The following is a 22674-nucleotide window of genomic DNA, read 5'->3' as shown; positions in this document are numbered from 1 at the left end:
ACATCAGGGGAGAGGAAATACTCTTTCCTCTCCCCCGATACCTCAAGGCCTCCCAAATAAGCTCCTTGTAATAGAGCAGAATACGGTCACTCACAGTGAAGCCAGTTTATAGACCGAGAGAAGGAGAGAGAGAGAGAGAGACATAATTTTACTAAACACAAAAGGTCATGGTTAACCCCAGGCCTAATTAGAGGCCCAATTATTAAAGAAAGTCTCAAAAGTGCATCCATGGTATATATCCTTGCAGTAAGTGCATATATACAGTCTCCGTGAATTCACAAGAATTTACAGAAGTAGGCCAAGAAATAGTACTCCTAGAAAATATTGGTGAACTGCATTTTAGCATGAGCAAATGTGCATGTGTAGATTTGCTCATGTAAAAATCTGAATGTTTCAAGTTAACTTTTCCTCCAACCACTTTTTTCCCAACCCTGAAGAAGTTTTACGTCTGCCACTACCAGGAGTACATTTCCAACCTTTTTCAATATGGGAAAAGATTAGAAAAAAGTTGGTGAAAACCCTTAAAACATGCAAGTTAGTAGGTTTGCACAGACTCAAAAGGGCATTCCAACCCTTGAACTATTACTTACCACTACCTTCACCCCCAGTATTTAGACCTGCAGAAACGTAGCAACATAAGGGAATTGCTAGTATTCAAACCCTACTATGGTACAAACCTTGGCATAATTAGAGAGGCTTTATCAGAACTCTTGCATAATGAGATTGCTGCCGTAATTTGTCGCCATATTACATGGCACAAAATGGACAAGTGGATTTTGTTACAGGACAAGTAGATTTATGTAGCAACCTGCCCCATGGACAAGTGGATATTTTATTAAATTCCACACCCCTGATGATGCATGCATACAAAATGGCATTGCTGCTAAGCGGTCATGTTATTACACCACTACCACCATGGTCTTCCCAGGCCACTATTTGTACAATATCAGTATTTATGAAGATGCTGTAGATCAAGGGTTTCCAACCTTTTCTGTAGTGAGAGCTACTTCTGATCAGTAATAATCATTGTGAGCTACTGGAAGCCAAGCCACTTTTGCAATGTTACCAGACTCCCCCACGGCCTGTTTCACCACATCTAAGCCTAATGTGCATAGAGCCAAAAGACTAGGGTTTGAACAAAGTAATTTGACTAGGGGCACTATGACAGGGCTGCCATATGTGTCAGCGAGAGTGTGGTCTTTAGGGATGTATGAACATGTGTGCTCATGAATGTGATATATGTATATGGGTGAATAAAAGTATTTTTTGTATGTACTTGTGGCACAGAACATACCTTTCGCCATATGTGGCACTGTTACATGTATACCACAAACATACAGACATTTTGTTGTTTAAATAGGAGAATTTTAAAGTGTAGAAAAATGTTCTACAGAAAAATGTTCAGAATATGGAATATTTTTCTGCTGTATAACTTTCTCTCACTTGAAAAAATTGCTGTATTTTTCAGTTATAAATATGACACCGTGTCTACCAGTCAATGTGAGCAAGATGCCTGCTGTATGTATGTGCAGCACTTTGAAATGGGAGAGTATTAAACTGAAGAGTTAAGGTTACCTTCATATAGATTCTATAAAACTCATCATTAAAAGAAATTCCCATTTCGAAGTGTTGCATTTACAAACAGCAGGCAACTTGCACCCAGTGGCCTATAGGCACTGTGCCATAATTATAATACAAAACTACAGTCATTTGGGTTATAGTTAAAGCAAAGAAACTTGCTTCTTAAAATATAAACAACGTAATTGGCTCAATTGAAAGTGGAGGAAAACATTTAGTTGGTGTTTCACAGAAATATATTTTTCAACTTTAATCATTAACTCTTCATTTTAATTTTCTCCCATTTAAAAAGCATTCAGAAACATGATTTTGTTCTCATGCTACAAAATATTGAAATGACAAGGATTTGTATTTAGGATTTAAATACCTCAGTGTTTCAGTTCTTCACCTCAGTGCCCTGGGTCATAAATCTGACCCCAGAACAGCTTATTATCAGGTCCTGCTATCTGCAGCCTGAAGATCATAATGTAAAACAAACACAGCCTTCCCTTAACTTTAAAAGCTTTTATCACACATCGCACTTTGGTGCACATTTAATTACGTTTTGTCCAATTTACTGATTGTCCACAATTTTGGAAAAGTAAATTAAAAAAACTTAAATGTAGCTACGTCATGTCATCCTACATGCCAATAAACCCGATTTATGCAGGACGCTCCCGGTTTTGAGCCAAAAATGGCTTATCAGTCTGCTGTGTTGGCAGCCAAAACCAGAGACCATTTGGCTTGGCAATTGTTGTTTTTTAATGTCTTTTTTTAACGGAGTTTTGTATAGCGCGAACTTGACCCGAACATATCGGGTATCAGAGCGCTTTACACAAGCACCAGTTGCGTTACATGAGGACACATTCATTTTGTTAGGCATGGGGAGATTCAGGGGCAGATTCAAAAGCCCCTTGCGCCTTCTTGCACTGACCTTGCGTCACTTTTGTTGACGCAACGGCGGCGCAAACAATGCAGCCTATTTACAACATGACGCAACTAGGGAGATGCGTCACGTTGTAAAGCCCTGCGTCAGGTATAATGTATGTAGGGTGGGCGTTCCCACGCCGGAAGGGCTCGTAAAAGTGACGCAGTGAAATCTACTAGATTTCACGGCGTCACTATTAGGACACTACTGCAGAACAGTAAGTTTAGGCCTAAAAATACATTGCTGGAGTTGCATTGTGCTTGCGACCACTGTTCCCAGCAACGTGCGCGCGCACGCGGGCGCGCACGTCTTTCACTCCCAGCACGCAGTGGCTTTGAAGTGCGCACACACAGCACCCCTTCCCCCTAGAGGCAAGTATCCTGTTGATCGCCGCTCCCTGTAGACGGGCGCTGCGATCAACAGGAATACTTTAACAAAAGCAGACAATCTGCCCCCAGCTGCGCTGTATTAAGAAAGGGCATGCTTGCTGTTAACGTCTCCATTTGTTTGGACGCCGAGGCCCCCTTTTCGGACTAATCCCGATGCCCGGAACACCCTAAACCCTATGGACTGATCCCGTTGCTCTGCAACCAACCCAGCCTAAATGGAATTTCCTTCCCATCTGGCTTATTACGATCTTTATCTAATATTGCGGTATTAATCACCGCCGGATGCCCTTTCATTAATTAACCTAATGCCATCCCTGATGGCTGCCTTTTAAATAATTCTGGACCTACTCATCATTTCTATTGGCTTTCATTTCGCTGTTGTTAGCCACAGACATTCGATGAACGCCTTCTTTCGGTGTTAGACCACACATAATTGATCCACCTTCCCTGCAATTAATTTCGTAGTGGTTTCTGACCACGGACACAGGTATTTGAAAATAACAATAACCATAGTCCTGATGATGACCTCAACTTATGGAGGTTGAAACGTCGTCGACCAGACAACACTATTTACAGCTAATCCCAGGGTCCTGTGAGACCTTCATGTATATATGTAAACTACTCACTGTATATAACTCTCCTTGACCTTGAATTTGTTGAAATAATCTCGCCGTACCGTGTTGTCACTTCCACACTTTTGTCACTGCGCCGTTCACCTTTTCATTTTTTTGTCAGTGTATATGTGTTAGTTATGGTTATTTTGAATTATATATACCTTTGTGTATCCAATTATTAAATTTGTTCCTTTTCTACCTTGGATCTCTCGTAATTTTGCCCTTCCCTTGATTGAATCGTTTTTGATTGGTCCCCACATCCATTTTTCCTGTTGAGACATTGTCTGTTGTTATTGCTGTTAACAAAAGGCATACAGCAAACCTAAAAGCACGACCTGTGCTTTCACAATCACTAATATATATTAGTAACTAATATATATTAGTGATTGTGATACGAGTGCTTTCACAATCACTATTAGATGCTAGTGATTGTGAAAGCAAACGTTGTGCTTTTGGGCTTGCTGCATACCTTTTGTTAATCTAGCGCGGCAGATTGCGTGCCTTTTTGAAAGTTTTCATGTTAATTGCAGCCCGTGTATTAGCATGTCGGGCGCTGCAATTAACAGAAAACTTTCAAAAAGGCACGCAATCTGCTGCACTCTATTACCAAAAGGTATGCAGCAAGCCTAAAAGGATGACATGTTCTTTAACAATCACTAATATATGTTAGTGAGTGTGAAAGCACACATGGTGCTTCTGGACTTGCTGCATGCCTCAGACCGGTCACAAATATCTGCATTTCTCTTCCGATATGTGTCACATTTTTGTTTTTTGATTATTGCAGTTTTAGATTTCTCCAACTTAAGTGATTTGCACAGGATCACAGGTTGATGAGCCACGCTGAGACTTGAACCAGGTTCCCCAGGTCCAAAGTAGGCAGCTCTTAGCCCTTACGCTGCATCCACTTCACAAAAGGGCCCTTGTTTACCTGTATGGCCAAAGGAACGTCGTCCTAAGAGAACAGAACAGAAGGACGAAATGACTGGTGAAAATTAAGATCAGATTGAAGGAATTTATCCACTGAAACTGTGACTAGTTCATCTGTATTAATTCAGCAGCTGTTGTATATTTAAATAAAAGAGGCCTTACCCTCTTTTGTCTAGGTAAGGGAAGTCCCCACTTATTTCAGACTGCCCCATACTCTACGAGTGGGAGTAAAGATTGGCTGTTACACCCTGCAGGGCAGTGAGCATTTTTTTACTTTTCTTCTATAATATATAGAGTGATTCAGCGCCTCGTACGAGCATCTTCGTCACTTCCGCTTCCTTTGGTGCATGTTTATACTCTATTATCCATGGCCCATTCTCGGGGCACAAGGAGAGCACACCCGGCCGGGCACACTTGGCTGAAAGGTGTGCACACAATTGTAAACCTGCTGCCCCTGGTAAAGCATCTCTTAGAGTCACGGTGCCCACTTTTCATATTGTCATCACGGTTCTTGGCATGCATCCGTGTCGGCACCATGCACCACAGCTTCTCATGCATCTCACCAACTAATTGAATAGCATCGAAGACGTACCATTGTCACCGAGAGGGCACATACCCATCACAGCATCTATGCGGCTGCACAACCTCTGAACTGAGCAGCTGCCCCCCAACCGACAGAAAGTGATGACATCACACCAAGCGCAGTGCAGCTCCACTGACTTCCTCGATCAGTTCCTATCCAATTCAAGCCCCGTGCAGTCATTCTCAACGTCTTCAGTTCGAAACACCCAGGCTCCCTTGTAGAAGAGGTCCCACCTTCCTGCCTCGGCACCACATGCCGAAAAACATCAGATGCGTTTTATATAGCTCTTCATACCCCATCTCTGAAGTTTCTAAGCGCTGCGGGCATGCAGATTTCTAAAGGAGAAGCATTCATTTTGTCTAACAGAAACAGTGAGATAACACTCTCTGCAATTCCACAATCTAAACAACCTGTCATGTTAAACGTGTGCTGTTGTACAACACTCAAAACTGCTCGACAATCACAGACATTTCTCGCTGGTGTTTACGACCAGTCGGTGAAGTGCGGTGGCCATGCTTTAAGGATCGACGTGGTGTTGCTTGCTCCAGGTTTATAGTAAAGAAATATGAGGCCAGAGCCTGCAGCTGGTTCCTGCAAACATCTCCAGAGCGGCTGGAAGCGCCACTGTGCCCGGGGAGTTTTGGTGCGAAGTTGGTAATGTCTTGTCATCTCTTCTGCTTGTGAGTCATATGTTTTCATCTGCAGAATGCCAGATGCTGCCCAGATCTTTAAAAACCACTTCTCCTCCTGGCTGCCATCGATTCCCTCGGCGCTCCTCACTCCAGGCCTCCTTACAGATACAGCGTTTCCGCCCTTCCATGTTATTGTTATTGTTATTTTAATTTTATACCGCGCCTAATCACCTGCAGGCCTCTAAGCGCCCGGAAAGATGGAATAGGACAATAACACAACAGGTCAGAACAAAAGATCGCATTGGATTAAGCCATGCTCAGGCTTCTCCTGAACAGTAGCGTTTTCAGGCTCTTTCGAAATTTTAAGAGGTTTCCTTCCTCACGTAGCCCTCCAGGCAAGTTGTTCCACAGCTGGGGAACCAATACCGAGAAGGCTCTGCCTCCCTTCGTCACTAGCCTGTACCGAGAGCAAGTCAACAACTGCAGGTCCGAGGACCGAAGTGATCTCGTCGGGCAGTACAGTTGTAGGCGCTCCTTGATATAGGCCGGAGCCTTACCGTAGATGACCTTATGGGATATACACAGACTCTTGAATTCCACTCTCTCTTTTATTGGAAGCCAATGTAGGTTTTGTAGTAGAGGAGTGGCTCTAGACCTCCTAGGGAGTCTAAAAATCAGTCGGGCAGCATCATTCATTAGAATCTGAAGCCTATTAGTAAGGGTTTTCGGTAGGCCAAGATAGAGGGCATTCCCATAGTCAATTCTGGAAATAATAGTGGCAGTTACTATTGAGCGCATCATGGGCTCTGAAAGGATAGGGGATAACTTCCGCAGTTGCCGGATGATATTAGTACAGCTGCCTACCACCGACGCGATCTGAGGCGCCATCGATAGGTCAGCGTCCAACCGAATCCCCAAGCTTTTTACAGCCAGGCTTGGTTTTGGGGCCGAGCCCAACTCCATGGGCCAGTAGAGGTCACTCCAAGGTGAGAGGGTGGATGGTATAACCAAGATCTCAGTTTTGTCAGGATTGACTTTTAAAAGGTTATCTGTCATCCATCGTACCGTGAACCTCAGGATGTTCTGGGATTGGAGTTGTGCGGCCGAGGTTCCATTTATACTTAGCAGCAACTGCGTATCGTCCGCATAGTTGAAGACTTTACAGTCCATCGCAGCCAGCGCAGCGATCAGGGGTTGCAGGTATAGGTTGAATAGAAGAGGGGACAGGGCCGACCCCTGCGGTACTCCACACTCTAAAACCCCGACCTCAGATGTTTCATCCCCCAGTTGTATCCTTTGAGTCCTGCCTGTAAGGAAGGATTCCAACCACTGCAGCGCCGAGCCCTTAATCCCAAAGCTCTTCAATCTGTCCAAGAGCAGGGTGTGGCTGACAGTATCGAACGCCGCTGATAGATCTAATAAAATCAGGGCGCTCGCTTTCTTACAGTCAGCCCTACCTCTTAGTTCGTCCAGCACCGAGAGCATCACCAACTCGGTGCTGTGATGTGCTCGAAAACCTGCCTGTCTATCGTGGAGTAGATGGTGAGATTCCAGATAGCAGGACAGGGACTGAAGAACATGTTGCTCAAGGATTTTTGAGAGAAAGGGCAGCTGGGAGATGGGTCTGTAGTTCTTCAACACAGCGGGATCTGACCCCAGCTTTTTCAATAAGGGTCTTACCCGCGCCTCCTTAAGTTCACTCGGCAGGTATCCCATGTCTAGCGATCTATTAAGGAGAGAGATGATGTATTCCTCCAATAAGGGACGCGCAATGCGAAAGATCTCAGGTGGACAAGGATCAGCTGGAGAGCCAGATTTAATTTTACACATCAGTTGTTCCAAGATTAATGTATCCATCTGTGGGAACATTGTAAGAGAACAGTCGCTCGCCTTATTAGATGTTAAGGCAATTGCAGTCCCTGTTGCCGCCATATTCTCTATCTCCTGGACAATGATCTTCACCTTCTCCAGGAAATAGGTCTGGAAGGTATTACAATCAAAAGGGGGCTTAACATTATCCGGCTTCTTACTCAGCTCAGCCAAGATTTTAAAGGTTTCTTTCTGGATATTAGTGGCCTTGCTTAGGCGCGACTCAAGATAGTCCGCTTTAGCTTGAATCATAAGTTTTTTATATTGGTGGAGAAAGGCCTTATAGGTATCCCTATCAGTATCCTGCTTGGATTTCCTCCACAGCCTTTCTAATCTCCTTAGCTTGGTTTTGGTTTCCCTTAAGAGCGGAGTAAACCAGGGAGCTTTCCCAGAGCCCTTGATTTGCTGTGTTTTCACTGGCGCTATCTGATCGATGGCCCGAATCAAACATCTTGTTAGATCAGAGTAGTCTCGGTCCAAATTACAATCTGGCTCTAAAACCTGGGGGGGTTCCAGATGTGCCTCAGTCAGGGCTCTCAGATTGACTTCAATCCATTTCCGGGTTTTCCTGAAGCTATGTGAGTTATGAACAGCCCCATTGCTGAGGGGGACCTCACACGAGACCAAACAGTGATCCGACCAGACACAGGGCGCTGCCTCACTAAATGTTAGAGTGGCATCGGTGGTCCACATAAGGTCAAGAATGTGCCCTTTTTCATGGGTTGGGGTATCCACAATCTGTGTGAAGTCCAATGCGGACATTAATGTGTTTAACTGGCGCATAGGTGAATCCCAGGTGGGCTTATCCCAATGTAAATTAAAATCCCCTGTAACCAAGATTTTTATATATCTTGACCTAAGGTCAGATATAATAGGACAGAATAAGTCAAAGAAGGTAGGGGTTGCCTTCGGCGGACGATAAACAGACAAGATCACCCAACACACATTGTTTACTGTGACCTTTACCCCAAGAAGATCGGCTAAGTCAATCGTCTCAGTTAGTATTTTTTCAACCGTCATGGTCTTCCTATACAAAATAGCTACTCCACCCCCCCGTGAGCCCCCTGGGCGGTTATGCCACATTATATCATATCCGCTTGGTACAGCGGCGATGATATCCGGTAACGAGTTCTCATCTGTCCAGGTCTCTGAAAGAGTCAGGACATCGATGTCACTATCCTGAAGCATATTATATACCTCCAGATGATGGCAGTGCAACGAGCGGGTATTAAGGCTCGCTATTTTTAACGTGGAACATTTATTCAAGGCAGGTGTGACCCCAACATTCCGAGAGATACTGTACTTTTTAAGCAACAGCAGGACTGCTTTGTCCAACATGGGCTCGCCTCTATTCAAAGATCTAAGCATTTCTGAGGAGTAAGTGCGACGATGGCCAGCCGTCCCAGCCCCTGCGCCCGCCTGTGCGCGGACGGGCGCAGACGGGCTGGACTCTGGCGTGACTCCGGCGATGCTCCGGCGTGCCCGCAGCGCGTGCCCGCTGCGCGTCAGCATGGCCCGTTTTAAATACCGGTCTAGCGTCCTTGCGACGACTAGACCGTGCGCAGCTTCTCTAGGCCGCCCCCCCAAGCCAAGATGTCCGCCGCAGTGCTGTCTGTCGGGAGAAGGACCCGCTCCAAACACGGTGAATTTACAAATGTGGTGCAAGTAAGTGGATTCTTAGTTAAAAGCCTAAAAGCGGCAACAATACACAACAAATACACTAATAATCAGCGATTTTAAAAATTCCTTGTGTGAGCTCTGTAGTGCAACTCGCTCCGTTTGTCCTAAAAGTTGCCTGCCCGGAGTAAACAAGCCTCTATTACAACCACAGATGGCCCCAATAAAGATAAGGAATTGCTTCATGGCAGCCGTGAAGCAGACAATCCAGTCCGATGGGCCGGACAAAAAGGCAAAAGGGCTGCAACCAAGAAGCCTCACTTTAAATCTGCGGCCACCGTTTTACATACACGGTGACGCCAGCCAATGCAATTGAGGGGCGGGGCTTCAAGTCCCCTTCTGAAATCTTCTTGCTCACAAGAGGTCTCGCAGAGCATTGCGCTGCAATGCTACGCAAGACCTAAAAAGGTACTACTATAGCAGGAGAGACTTTCCTACATTAGCACGTAATTCAGTTTATGCACTATAAAAGCCCGTTCTTTATTGATATATAGTGCTCCTTTCGATTATGTCAAAAGTACTGTGTGCAGACAAACATCGTAAATAATTATGGCCACTTTTATCCAGTACAGGGCTTACTTAGCATTCTGGGACTAGTAGTATTGTAAAACCAGGACCACAAATCCCAGAATGCAGGGGATACGTCTATCAGCACTACTCGTGGCACAAGTAGCTGGGAATTGTGAAAGGTATGCTCAAGCCTCCACAGAGGCGCAACTAGAGCCAAATTTCGGGGGGGGGGGGTCTAAGAAAAAATATCGGGGGGGCTGAATCTTTAAGCAATAGGCAGAGTGGAGCTGCAGGGGCTCTTAGAAGGGGTGAAACAACAGTGAGGCCTCATTGACATGCAAATGGTCTTTTAAAGACCTGTGAAGTGCTCGGGTGCGGCTGTGTGGGTGCCCGGGAAGCTGTCTCATCCCGGGCTGCCACACACGATGGAGGGGGGGGGAGGCTGAAGCCCTTTGAGTCCGAAGGGTGTTGCGCGCCTGAGGCTCCACCTTCCCAGGTGTGAACTGGGCCATTCCTCCTCCAGGTCTGTACCAACGTTATGTCTCTACAACAAGGGGGGTTCTCAGCCCCTCTTCCTGGCTTGCATTTTGCTCTTCCAGTCTGAGATTGGCCCAGATTTTTCTCAGAGGCAGTGTTTTTAGGTGTCGGACTCTTTGCGCTTTGTCCACTACTCAAATTAATTTCATATTTCCCTATACTAATTCCCTCCTAATCCTGTTTAGGTTCGGGAGTAGCGTACTACTCACAATCAAGCAGGAGTCCTCATGTCAGAGCCCGGTCGCTGCACCCCCACGTGCGGTCCGGTTCTTGACGCACATAGCCTTGGCTTCAGCGCACAGAGACCTTACACTGCCGCACACAGAGGAAAAAAATTAGAGAGAACATTGCTTGCGACACAACTCCAGCAATGTGTGACTTTTGGGCCAACAGATGCATCACAATCCTTGCACCATGGAGCATTGTATTGTAAATACAGCACATCCAAGGACATTTGATGTTGGCACTAGATGCGTCAGTTCCTTGTAAATCTGCCCCTCAGTGATTTGCCCAGCATCACAGGATGTTGCACATTCCTGCCGAGACTCGAACCTGGTTCTCCAGCTCCAGGGTAGACCGCCCTAGGCGTTAGGCCAACTCCTCTTCCCTTTGAGCCTTCATTTATTGAATGCGTTTTCCACGTTTGCTTGTAACAATACTTGTGTTGCACTGCACCTACTTCCTAAATTTCTGTAATTAGATGTTCGAGGCATATGAGCTGCAGATTACACACTTTTGCATAGATCGCCATCTGGTGTTGGGCCCGGATGTTTGCAGTTTGTTTTTCCTCTTGGAAAGTCTTTGGAAGTCACGAGGTCGGTGACTCCTCCCTGGATCGTATTGCGCATGGGCTTCGGCTCCATCCTCAGATTTTTTTTTTCCGCCATCGGGCTCGGATGTAATAATTCGCGCTCCGGTTCCGAACATTTCCAGTTCGACGATCAAAGTGGAATCTTCGCTCATCGCGGTATTGTTCAGATCCTGATCTCCTCAATCACCTTCTTTTCGACACACCTTCGATTCAAGTTGTCGATGGCGGCCTTCGGGCCTATCCAAGCTCCGGTCCCGGCTGATGGAAAGAACTCCATTCAAGAAGTGCCCTCGATGTGGGTCCAAATTCCCCCACACCGATCTTCATGAGGTGTGCAACCTCTGCCTCTCCCCTGAACACGAGGCTCGAGACTGTCCCGCCTGCAAGTCTTTCAGATCGAAAAAGACTTTTCGAGATTGAAGGGCCAGACGAAACATGGCGCACTCCTCGACCTCCGTTCCATTCGACATCTTCAAGCTCCGGGACAGCAGCACACCAAAGAGGACCTCGTCAGCGCTTCCGAAGCCGACGACTCGGATGTGGAGGACATCACCCCGTCGCAGAGGGTCGTGAGTACTATACCCCCTCCCACACCCGCGCCGACACCCAAAAAGGCTTCGGTCACGCCTTCGCCTCCGGGCCTAGGCAAGACCAAAGACACTGCTTCAAACACCCCACCTTCGGGCCCGGTGAAGAAGCCTAATAAGCCTTCCGGCGGCTCGGGCTCGAGCCGGTCTGCCAGCGGTGCCGATAAACACACTTCGGCACCGAAAAAGAAAGCAGCCTCTACCTCGACACCGAGCTCCGCACCAAAGTCCTCGGGGTCAAAACCCAGCCTTTCGGTGCCGACCAAACATCATAAGGCCCTCAGCACCGACACTCCCGCGCCGAAGCCTACCTCGGCGCCGACCAAAAAATCGGAGGTTCCAAAAAAGCACGGCACGGACAAGCATAAAAAGCCATCGGCCCCGAAACCTTCGGCGCCGACCGAACAAACATTGTCTCAGGAACTGTTTACACCGGATCCTTTGCAAAACACACTTACCAAGGATCCAAAAACTGGACATTTGGCACTTTCTACTAAAAAGAGACATTTGGACAAGCCGGCTCCGCCTCCACCTCCAAAGAGGAAAGACTGTGCTACCTCCCCTTTCAGAGTGCCTTCCCCACCTCCTCCACCCTCTCCACCTCTGCCCCCTCCGCCTTCTCCACCCCTGCCTCACCGCTCTCCGACCCCGTCTCCAGACCATGATGATCAGGGGGACCCATACTACGATCCAGGGGATGTGCCACAAGATCCCACCCCTACAGGATCCCCAAACCCATGGGACAATTATAATAATCCAGACATTCCAGATGTCCCACAAGATGACCTTTATCCACCAGAAGACTCATTAGGTTTTCACCACCTACTTCAGAGGTCGGCACATTATCATGGGGTAGAGCTACACACTGACCCAGTAGAGGAAGATTTCCTCCTCGACACTTTTGATACCGCACATAAGTCTACTTCTATACTACCTATGCTCAAGGGGGTAATAAAACATGTGCCAGAGGTTTTTAAAGACCCAGTCAGGGCTAGGGTCATTAACCCACGCATAGAGAAGAAGTATAAACCTGCCCCCACAGATCCTGCCTATATCAAAGGGCCAGCGCCACTGGATTCCCTAGTGGTCTCCACTGCACGGAAGAGGTCAAACTCCCAGGCGTCAGGCGAAGCACCACCACCTGACAAGGAGTCAAAGCTACTGGTCGCATCAGGAAAGCGCACTGCGTCACAGGCAGCCAATATATGGCGTATCGCCAACACTCAAGCGCTATTGGCCAGAAACGACAGGGCGCATTAGGATGAACTAGAAACCATCATGCACCATCTCCCAGAAAGATACAAAAATAGGGCCAATGAGTTAATTCAAGAGGGTAAGACCATAACTAACACCTCTATACGCTGTGCCTTAGACGCAGCAGACACAGCCTCCAGGGCCATTAAGGCTAGCGTCCTCCTCCGTCGCCATGCTTGGCTGAGAGTTTCAGGCTTTAAACCCGAGGTACAAGCCTCCATATTAAATCATCCATTTGATCAAGAACATCTATTCGGCCCAAAGGTAGATGAGGCCCTCGAGAAGATGAAGAAGGACACAGATACGGCGAAATCTATGGGAGCCCTGCAGTCACACCCTCCTAGGCGCTCCTTTCGCTGCTCTTCCTTTCGGGGCACGGCCAGAGGCTACTCCTCAGAAAGCACGTCCACGTCCTACAAATCCCCTGCTCAATCCATCTTCACAAGAGACAAGACTCTACGACCTATTTTAGATCTCCGGCCTCTAAACACATACATACATTCGGACCATTTTCACATGGTAACACTTCAGCAGGTACTTCCGCTCCTCTCCCAGAACGACGTTCTCACCACACTGGACTTGAAACACGCATACTTTCCACCAAAAGTCCCAGCTAATACCATCCCACACAAAGCAATACCTCGGTGCCACCATAGACACCTCAAAAGCCATAGCCTACCCCAATCCTGCCAGGATTGCATGCATTCAGGCTTTGCGTGAAAGATTCATACCTCAACACTCTCTCCCAGCAAGAGTGTTTATGCAACTGATAGGGATGATGGCCTCTTGCATTTTCATAGTGCCCCATGCAAGACTCCAGATGCATCCACTCCAAGAGTGCTTAGCGCGCCAATGGAACCAGGCCCAGGGGCAACTGACAGATCTGGTGTTGGTAGACAGTCGCACCCATCGCTCTCTGCAGTGGTGGAACACCACAAATCTTTCCAGAGGTCGACCGTTCCTGGACCCGGTTCCACAAATAATCCTAACAACAGACGCATCGCTCTCCGGCTGGGGAGCTCATCTACTACACCTCACAGTGCAGGGCACATGGACGCCGCAACAAAAGTTACTCCATATCAACCATCTGGAGTTACTGGCAATCTTTCTAGCCCTAAAATCCTTTCAGACACAGATTTTAGGCAAGGCAGTCCTTATTCGCACAGACAACATGACGGCCATGTACTACATTCAAAAACAAGGCGGCACACACTCTCCACAGCTCTCTCAACTAGCACAGAGCATATGGAGATGGGCAATTCCACACAAAATCTTTCTCCTAGCCCAACATGTCCCAGGAGTCCAAAACACCATGGCAGATCTGCTCAGCAGACAGACGCAGCAGATCCACGAGTGGGAACTTCACCCAGAGGTTCTTCACCCATTCTTTCAGATGTGGGGGGATCCACAGATATACCTATTCGCCACCCACGAAAACAGAAAATGCCCAAGCTTTGCCGCCAGATACCCACACCCATTGTCCGAAGGCAATGCGATATGGATGAACTGGTCAGGCAAATTTGCGTACGCCTTTCCACCTCTCCCACTAATTCCATTAGTGGTGCGAAAGCTACAACAACACTCCCTCACACTGATTCTAGTAGCTCCAACATGGGCCAGACAACCGTGGTACACTACGCTGCTGGAACTCTCGGTAGTGCCACACCAAAAGTTACACTTCTCACCATGCCTCCTAACCCAGAACCAGGGAGAGATCAGACACCCGGACCCAGCTCAGCTCAAACTTGCGATCTGGCTCCTGAGATCCTAGAATTCGGATACCTTAACCTTCCCCCCGACTGTATGAACGTCATCAGAGAAGCTTGACGCCCTCCCACTAGAGCCTGCTATGCTGCCAAGTGGAAAAGATTTGTTGTTTATTGCCATAACAACACAATCAACCCTCTAGACGCATCTATACAGCACATCATATGCTACTTACTCCATCTACAAAGGTGTAACCTAGCATATACATCCATTCGGCTACACCTCGCAGCAATTGCCGCTTACCTACAAAACAGACAGCACCTATCACTTTTCAGAGTGCCTGCCATTAAAGCCTTCATGGAAGGCCTCAAACTGATAATTCCCCCCAGAGTACCACCCTCACCTGTGTGGAACTTAAATATAGTTCTCACAAGGCTAATGGGACCGCCTTTCGAACCTTTGCATAAATGCGAACTGCAATTTCTCACATGGAAAACAGCTTTCCTTATAGCCATCACTTCCCTTAGAAGGGTCAGTGAGATACAAGCACTTACTATACAAGAACCTTTTCTCCAAATGCACCCGAACAAGGTTGTCCTCCGTACCAACCCAAAATTCCTACTCAAAGTCATTTCACCCTTTCATCTAAACCAATCGGTAGAATTACCATTTTTTTTCTCGCAACCTCAAACTGTTGCAGAAAGGGCTCTACACACACTGGATGTTAAAAGGGCCTTACTTTACTATATCCAGAGAACACAACCTTTCAGAAAGACAAAACAACTGTTTGTCTCTTTCTCTCCACCACATGAAGGCAACCCAATCTCTAAATCAGGGATAGCTAGGTGGATTGTAAAATGCATACAGATTTGCTACCACAAAGCAAAACGCACGCTATCTGTTCCCCCTAAAGTCCACTCTACAAGAAAGATAGGGGCTTCTATGGCTTTTCTAGGGAACATCCCATTAGATGATATCTGCAAAGCAGCTACATGGCCAACACCGCACACTTTCACTAAACATTACTGTGTAGATGTGCAAACCAAGCAACAAGCTAGTGTGGGCCAGGCTGTACTAAAAACACTATTTCAAACCACTGCAACAGATACCGGTGGTCGCCGCTAGGGTTGGGAACTGCTATATAGTCTATGCAAAAGTGTGTAATCTGCAGCTCATATGCCTCGAACGGAATATGCTACTTACCAGTATGCATCTGTTCTTGGCATGTAGAGCTGCAGATCTACACACGCCCACCCGCCTCCCCGGCTACCTGTATCTGTTCCAGTCTATCTTATTTAGATACAACACACATGGGTTTCTTCACTGTTATTACTACGCTCCATCTTTCCCTGTTGGCGAAAAACAATCTGAGGATGGAGCCGAAGCCCATGCGCAATACGATCCAAGGGAGGAGTCACCGACCTCGTGACTTCCAAAGACTTTCCAAGAGGAAAAACAAACTGCAAACATCCGGGCCCAACACCAGATGGCGATCTATGCAAAAGTGTGTAGATCTGCAGCTCTACATGCCAAGAACAGATGCATACTGGTAAATAGCATATTCCTTTCTGTGCAGCGCAATAGAAAACCATGTAAATAAAAATAAATGAGCCACAGGTCCCATTGGCTATTCGTCAGACCCGTAGTGAGTCTGTCGAGCCTGCCATCTGTCCCCAGGACTTGGAGCATGCCAACCGCTGGTTCAAATGGTCTTTCTTTTCTGTGCCACAGTCCTATCGCAGCAGGAGGCCTACGCCTGGGTTGCAAGGCCTGTCCTTGTCGATCGAGAGGCGTATCTATTCTTAGGTTTGCTGGGCACTGGCACCAGGACCCGGTGTTCTGATGTGTCCTCTACACTCTAACATGTCAGTTGTATGTTACAACCAGCTGGGAACATGGGTGTCCATTTCCAGGCGTGCATTAGGGCCCATGGCGACCTTGCTACGCCCCTGCATTGATTTGTAAGGTTCATCCTCAGCAGAGGCACCCCCCACCTGGTTGCTCCAACCGAACCCCAATAACTTCAGACCACCACAAGTTTGTGTTTTTATGGAAGAATTGAGGCCGCAGTTTATTAGGCATTTTTAACTTACAAGCGATCCTTTACACATCATTATTTTTGTCCGGAGAGCCTGTATCCATAATCTCTGCCCTGAGCCTTGCCTTCAGTGCAACTCACCTTGCCCCTGGTTACCTATCCCCTCCCCCCCCCCTGGGAACGCAACCCTTCCCTTTCACTCCGGGCAAGCCTCTGCTTCCAGCCCGACCGGGTAACCTTTTACTTCCGGTTGCCACACACTCCTTGGGTAAGCGTCTGCTTCCAACCCAACCAGATGACCCTTTGCCTTCCGGTGCCCACACACTCCCGGGTAACCAGCCGGTTCCCACCTGGCCGGGTGACCTTTCACTTCCAGTGTCCACACGTTTCCTTCCGGGTAAGCGTTTGTTCCCAGCCCAACCCTGTGCTTCTCCAGTCCCGGTGCGTACCCTCTTTGTTACCTGGGCAAGCCAATGTGCTTCCCGTCCGCCAACCTGGTTGATTGTTCCCATACCCCTCTCTGCGCAGGTGACCCGGTAACCGTTACCCCACTTCTTCCATGCCACAGGCTCTAACCTCCGTTGCGTAATTAATTGTTTACTTCCGGTTCACCAGAACAAAGGGGCTTGAGGAGCTTGCCAGTGCCCATTAGGTCCTGACTGCCCCGTTTGCGGTCTGTGCCCCCTTCCCAGCTTATTTCTTGATTCCTCTTGGATCGCTTTGTCATTACCACCGTTAATCATCTCAGATCTGTTGCCGTTCCTCGCATCCGACCCCTGATGACCTCTTGTAAGTCCGCTATGCCTCTGCGACAATTTACCCTCCCCCCGATTCTCGCTCGTAAGCTTCTTCTCCTTACAAATTTCCCAGGAGAAAGATGGCCTTGTGCCCGGTGCCCACCTTTAAATACCCCTGCCTCCCTAACACATTCCTACCCTAGATTTACGGCTGATCTGGGCCAGCCCTACTGCCAGCCCTATCTTCTGGTGTTCCTGCTTCCTTCTCTCCCCTCACTTATCTCTACCCAATCCGGTCCTTGGTGTTCGGGCTCTGCTCCCGGGGGTGGCCTCCACTGAGGCCCCCGGTCCCGCCACTATCCCCCTCCCCCTGGGGAGTGGGGGGCCGAACCAAGGGGCACAGCAGAGGCACCCCCCACCTGGTCGCTCCCCCCGAACCCCAATAACTTCAGACCACCACAAGTTTGTGTTTTTTATGGAAGAATTGAGGCCGCAGTTTATTAGGCATCTTTAACTTACAAGCGATCCTTTACACATCATTATTTATGTCCGGAGAGCCTGTATCCTTACCCCATAATCTCTGCCCTGAGCCTTGCCTTCAGTGCAACTCACCTTGCCCCTGGTTACCTATCCTCCCCCCCCCCCTGGGAACGCAACCCTTCCCTTTCACTCCGGGCAAGCCTCTGCTTCCAGCCCGACCGGGTAACCTTTTACTTCCGGTTGCCACACACTCCTTGGGTAAGCGTCTGCTTCCAACCCAACCGGATGACCCTTTGCCTTCCGGTGCCCACACACTCCCGGGTAAGCGTTTGTTCCCAGCCCAACCCTGTGCTTCTTCAGTCCCGGTGCGTACCCTCTTTGTTACCTGGGCAAGCCAATGTGCTTCCCGCCCGCCAACCTGGTTGACTCTTCCCATACCCTTCTCTGCGCAGGTGACCCGGTAACCGTTACCCCACTTCTTCCATGCCACAGGCTCTGACCTCCATTGCGTAATTAATTGTTTACTTCCGGTTAACCCGAACAAAGGGGCTTGAGGAGCTTGCCAGTGCCCATTAGGTCCTGACTGCCCCCGTTTGCGGTCTGTGCCCCCTTCCCAGCTTGTTTCTTGATTCCTCTTGGATTGCTTTGTAAGTACCGCCATGCCTCGCTGGGAGCTATCGCTGCCAGAGAGGCCCCCCATGCCCTCCTGCGCCCCAATTCTTGAGCACTACCAACAGCCCCTTGCATTCAATGCCGCTAGCATATTCCGTAGCAGGACATCTGTTCCAGTGTCTGACAGGTACACCCCATCTGCCCTGTAATAGTGCGGCTGCCGCAAGTTAATCAGGGTGTGCCTAATGCTGCCTAAACCTGCACCCCCTAGAAATTTGGCCATGAGGCTGTTAAGCCTCTTCCTTGACAACTCCATACCCTTTTGGGAGCGCGCACCAACCCATGCCCTTCTGGCAATGACCTCGGACCACACCACCTCCGTGTTATCCATGCTCCTGGCTAAATTGGTACGCTCCTTTTTTAACATTTGAAGTAGGGTTTTCCTCCCTATCACCGGAAGGTCATTTCCCCCTAGATGAATCACTAAAATATCCGGGTCCTTTGAGCGGGAGCGGAAATCCGCAATGATGCTACCCAAGTCTCTCCAGTGCAACCCCGGCTTCCCAAACCATCGCACCATTGTTCGTTGAAAGGGGAACGTTGCATCCCACCCCAGGGCGTGGGCTCTGTAAGCAGCCATGGATACGTAAGAGTGCCCGATGACCCACACTGTTATGCGTTCTGTGGAGTAGAACAGAAAGGCAGAAATGTTGAGTTCCGTCTTAAACAGCCTTTTATTATACGGGTAGACTGGTGTACATAAATGCATAAAGAGCCCGACCCGAACCCCCCGCAAACCCGTCTGTTTAATCCTTTAACTGCTGGGTGTAGGGCGAATGTAAACCCGGAACCTGTCTGATTCCCATCTTCCTATTAGTTTTATCGCTGTTGCCGACATACCCTCCTGGAACGCTGTTGTGGCTGCCCCAATGCGGAAGGAATGTGTAGTGTAGTGATGCCCCTGGAGCCCAGCCTTTTGGACCGTTGCCGCTAACACCTTTTTAAACTGATAAAGCGTTACTGGGCTCCCGTCTTCGTGGGTGAGAAGGTAGTTGTCGCCGTTGACACCCTCCCGTTCCTTGATGTACCCTGCTAAAAGCTTAACTGGACAATATGAGCTGTGCCCCTCCATCCTCTTCAGTGTAATGTACTGTCCCCTTCCCACTTGATCTGTCTTAGAGTGTCGCACCCGTAAAGTTGCCTGGTGTGTGCCCAGGGATAGATCTTTCACCAGCAGGGCCCTGCTGCTTTTATCCCCTTTTGCTCTCGCTACTAGTTCGCTAATGCGAAAGGCCCCAAAGAAGGCCAAGGAAAAGGTCACTTGAAACAGCATACTTTCAAAATCCGAGTGGCAAACCAAAGGGAGGTGGTCGATTAGAATTTTTAGTGTGTTAAAATCAATTGGGGACCTGTGATCCTGTTTTTTGCTTTCAACTTTGGCCCAACCTTTCAAGGCTTCCCTAAGAACAAACCCTTTAGTGGGATCGTCCAAACCCTCCAGCTTATCATGGTATGCTATAGCTGAAAGGTGCTCTATAACCCATGACCTAGATTTACCGACTCCCCTGGCCCACACCACGAACTGTTTGGCCCTCCAACCCAGTTGTTAGATATTGTCTGGAAACTCAGAACCATCCGCTGTAAAGTTCCGAAACGTGTCCACACAACGCCAATACCGCTGTTTTGTTCCCACCGCTAGAGCCTCTTCAGCCATACGCTGTAGTTGACCTTCTAATGCATTAGCTTCCAATATTCCTCTTTGAAGGGCGTCATTTCCTGCTGCGCCTCTGGCCATTCTGCCCGGAATCTTTCCCACTGCAAGCGAGAAAGAGCATCAGCTGCCTTGTTCTTAAACCCTTGCACATGCTTTGCTGTTATCTGGATATTATACTGGAGACACCCGCTCACCAAATGCCTTAGTAAACCTAATACTATGGGACATGACGCCGCCTGATTATTAATTGCCTGGACGGCTGCCATGTTGTCTGACCGGATGACCAGATTCTTGTTTGCCAAGGTGTCGGACCACAGTGACAATGCCAAAACAATGGGAAACAGCTCTAGCGCTGTGACATTGATGGTGAGGCCACGCTGTCGCCATCCTGTTGGCCACCCTTTGGCACACCACTCGGAACCCAATATTGCCCCAAAGCCCCCTTGCCGGGAAGAATCTGTGTACAGTTGCATCCTCTCCTCGGCTGTCCATAGCGAAGTCCATATTCTAACCCCATTGAAACCTTGGAGAAAAGACAACCACATGTGCAAGTCCTGCTTCAGCCCCTTATTCAACCTTACAAAGTGATGTTTCTGTGTAATGCCCGCTGTAGCCCCTGCCAGTCTCCGTGAAAAAACTCTCCCCACCCAAATGACCCTGGACGCAAAACTGAGCTTACCCATTAACTCCTGTATATCCCGTAATGTTGCCTTCTGTTTTGCCAATACCTTTAGAATAGCTGCTGCAAAGACATGTACTTTTTCCACTGGGAGGCTTGACACCCCTTCCTCAGAATCCAACTCTATTCCCAAAAACGTCAGCTTTGTTGTGGGGCCCTCCGTTTTTTCTACCGCCAATGGAACTCCCAAAGCCTGCGTCACTACTGTGAAGGCTGCCAATGCACGGGCACAATCTGGGGAGTTTGCATTGCCTACAAATAAGAAGTCGTCCAGGTAATGGAGCTTTCCACCTGCTGGCTGCACTTTGTTTGTTGCCCATTCCAAGAAGGAACTAAATGCCTCAAAATAAGCACATGAAACTGAACATCCCATGGGCATACACCTGTCATAGTACAGCGTATCCCTAAACTGGAACCCCAGCAAATGAAAACTGTCCGGATGCACTGGTAAAAGCCTGAAAGCTGATTCAACATCAGCCTTCGCCATGAGGGCTCCCGTCCCCGCCTGCCTTACCAACTCGATGGCTTCATCAAATGTTGCATACGAGACGGTACAAACCTCCTGGCTTAGCCAGTCATTTACTGAGTTGCCTTTGGGATAGGAGAGGTGGTGAATCATCCTGTACTTGCCTGCTTCCTTTTTTGGAATGATCCCTAGTGGAGAGATAATAAAATTGCCTAATGGGGGGGGGGGGTCAAACGGTCCTGCTATCCTTCGTAGCTGCAGCTCTTTTTGTATCTTTTCCGCAACCACTTCCGGCAATTCCTCCGCTGAGCGAAGGTTCTTAGACGACCTGCCTGCTAAAGGGCCACAGTAGGGTATTTTAAACCCTTCTTTGAAACCCCAAAACAGTAGTTCCCTTTCCTCTTCTTTTGGGTAATGATTCAAAAGTGTTGCTAGTAATTCAAAGTTTATAGGGGATGGGCCTTTGGTTACCCAGCCCAGACTATGGCTGCCCCATGAAGGTGGCTCCTGGTGTACTTCTAATGAGGGCTTTGCATGCCACAACGGGATGGTCTCCGCCACACCGTGAGCACCCATGTCGGAACCTGCACTGAACACCCCAGGAGCAACTGCCTGCATTGAACAGGCGACAGGTATTGTCCCTGTTTCCGCTGCAGCAGCTGCTTGAATTCGTCTGCCACTTTTGGCGCTCGAAATGCCTGCAGTTGGTCCTGGACCGGCTGCTGGTGCCTCCCCATGATCTGTCCCTGGCCTAGAGCTGATCCTGGAGGAGTGTGGGTTGCTGCCATGCCACCTTGACCTTGTAGCCCTGTTGTCATCTGCACCACACCGGTTGGGAACCCCACCGCAGTCAAGGGCTGAGGACCCCTGCCCCCGTTGAATTGAGCACTTGACAGCCCATTGTTGGCCTGTGGTAGCTGCCCCCTGGCCTGCATGTTGGAATTTGGAAAAACCGTGCCCGGCTGCTGGCCCTGCCCCACCTGTGTGAACTGTGGTACTACTGCTCCCAATTGCTGGTGTAGCGTTTGCCCTCCGCTTGCCTGTTGCTGCATGTGACCTATCCAAGTCTGCTGATGCCCCCCACCAACCAGAGAAGACTGCTGTCCCGACCCATCCCCCGCTCCTTGATGCTGTGCCCCTCCCACCATCCCATTCCCCGCATAGGTGATCCCGGGTGGAAATGGCAACTGTCCCACTTGCTGGTGCGGGAAACTTGCCACCAACTGTTGGCTCACCCTTGTTTGCGCATTCGCCCCAGGATGTGCCTGCGCGTTAGCCTGCCAAACTTGCCCTGTCGGTGGTGCGCTCCACTGCTGTAACGCACTCCCTGCCCCCCCTAATCCCAACCCAAAACTTGCCTTAGACC

The 22674-nt window shown here is 48.7% G+C and overlaps 2 protein-coding genes across 5 annotated transcripts in view; one reads left to right on the top strand and one right to left on the bottom strand.

Annotated features, from left to right (window-relative positions):
• Positions 1-22674, top strand: part of SALL2 (spalt like transcription factor 2) — a 673107-nt gene that overhangs the window by 133241 nt on the left and 517192 nt on the right. The window lies entirely within an intron of this gene.
• LOC146871225 (uncharacterized) lies at positions 19264-21461 on the bottom strand. The gene is made up of 3 exons (XM_085599719.1): positions 20843-21461; positions 20126-20264; positions 19264-20041 (listed from the first exon to the last, which is right to left on the bottom strand). Exons 1-3 carry the CDS (start codon positions 21459-21461, stop codon positions 19264-19266), a joined length of 1536 nt encoding a protein of 511 aa, XP_085455845.1.

The sequence above is a fragment of the Triturus cristatus genome, chromosome 1_1 (genome assembly GCF_964204655.1).
Source record: "Triturus cristatus chromosome 1_1, aTriCri1.1, whole genome shotgun sequence".
In the NCBI taxonomy this organism is placed as follows: Eukaryota; Metazoa; Chordata; class Amphibia; order Caudata; family Salamandridae; genus Triturus; species Triturus cristatus.
Note: the sequence above shows the minus strand (reverse complement) of the source record. Positions and strands in the feature narration are given on the sequence as shown.

Excerpts from the sequence above, each read along its gene's own strand:
- LOC146871225 (XM_085599719.1), bottom strand. The coding sequence starts at position 21,461 with ATGATTCACCACCTCTCCTATCCCAAAGGCAACTCAGTAAATGACTGG. Across the intron at positions 20,265-20,842 it reads GGATATACAGGAGTTAATGG|TGGGAAAGATTCCGGGCAGA; the intron begins GTAAGCTCAGTT and ends TCTCGCTTGCAG. Across the intron at positions 20,042-20,125 it reads GCGGTGGGAACAAAACAGCG|GGCCAAACAGTTCGTGGTGT; the intron begins GTATTGGCGTTG and ends ACTGGGTTGGAG.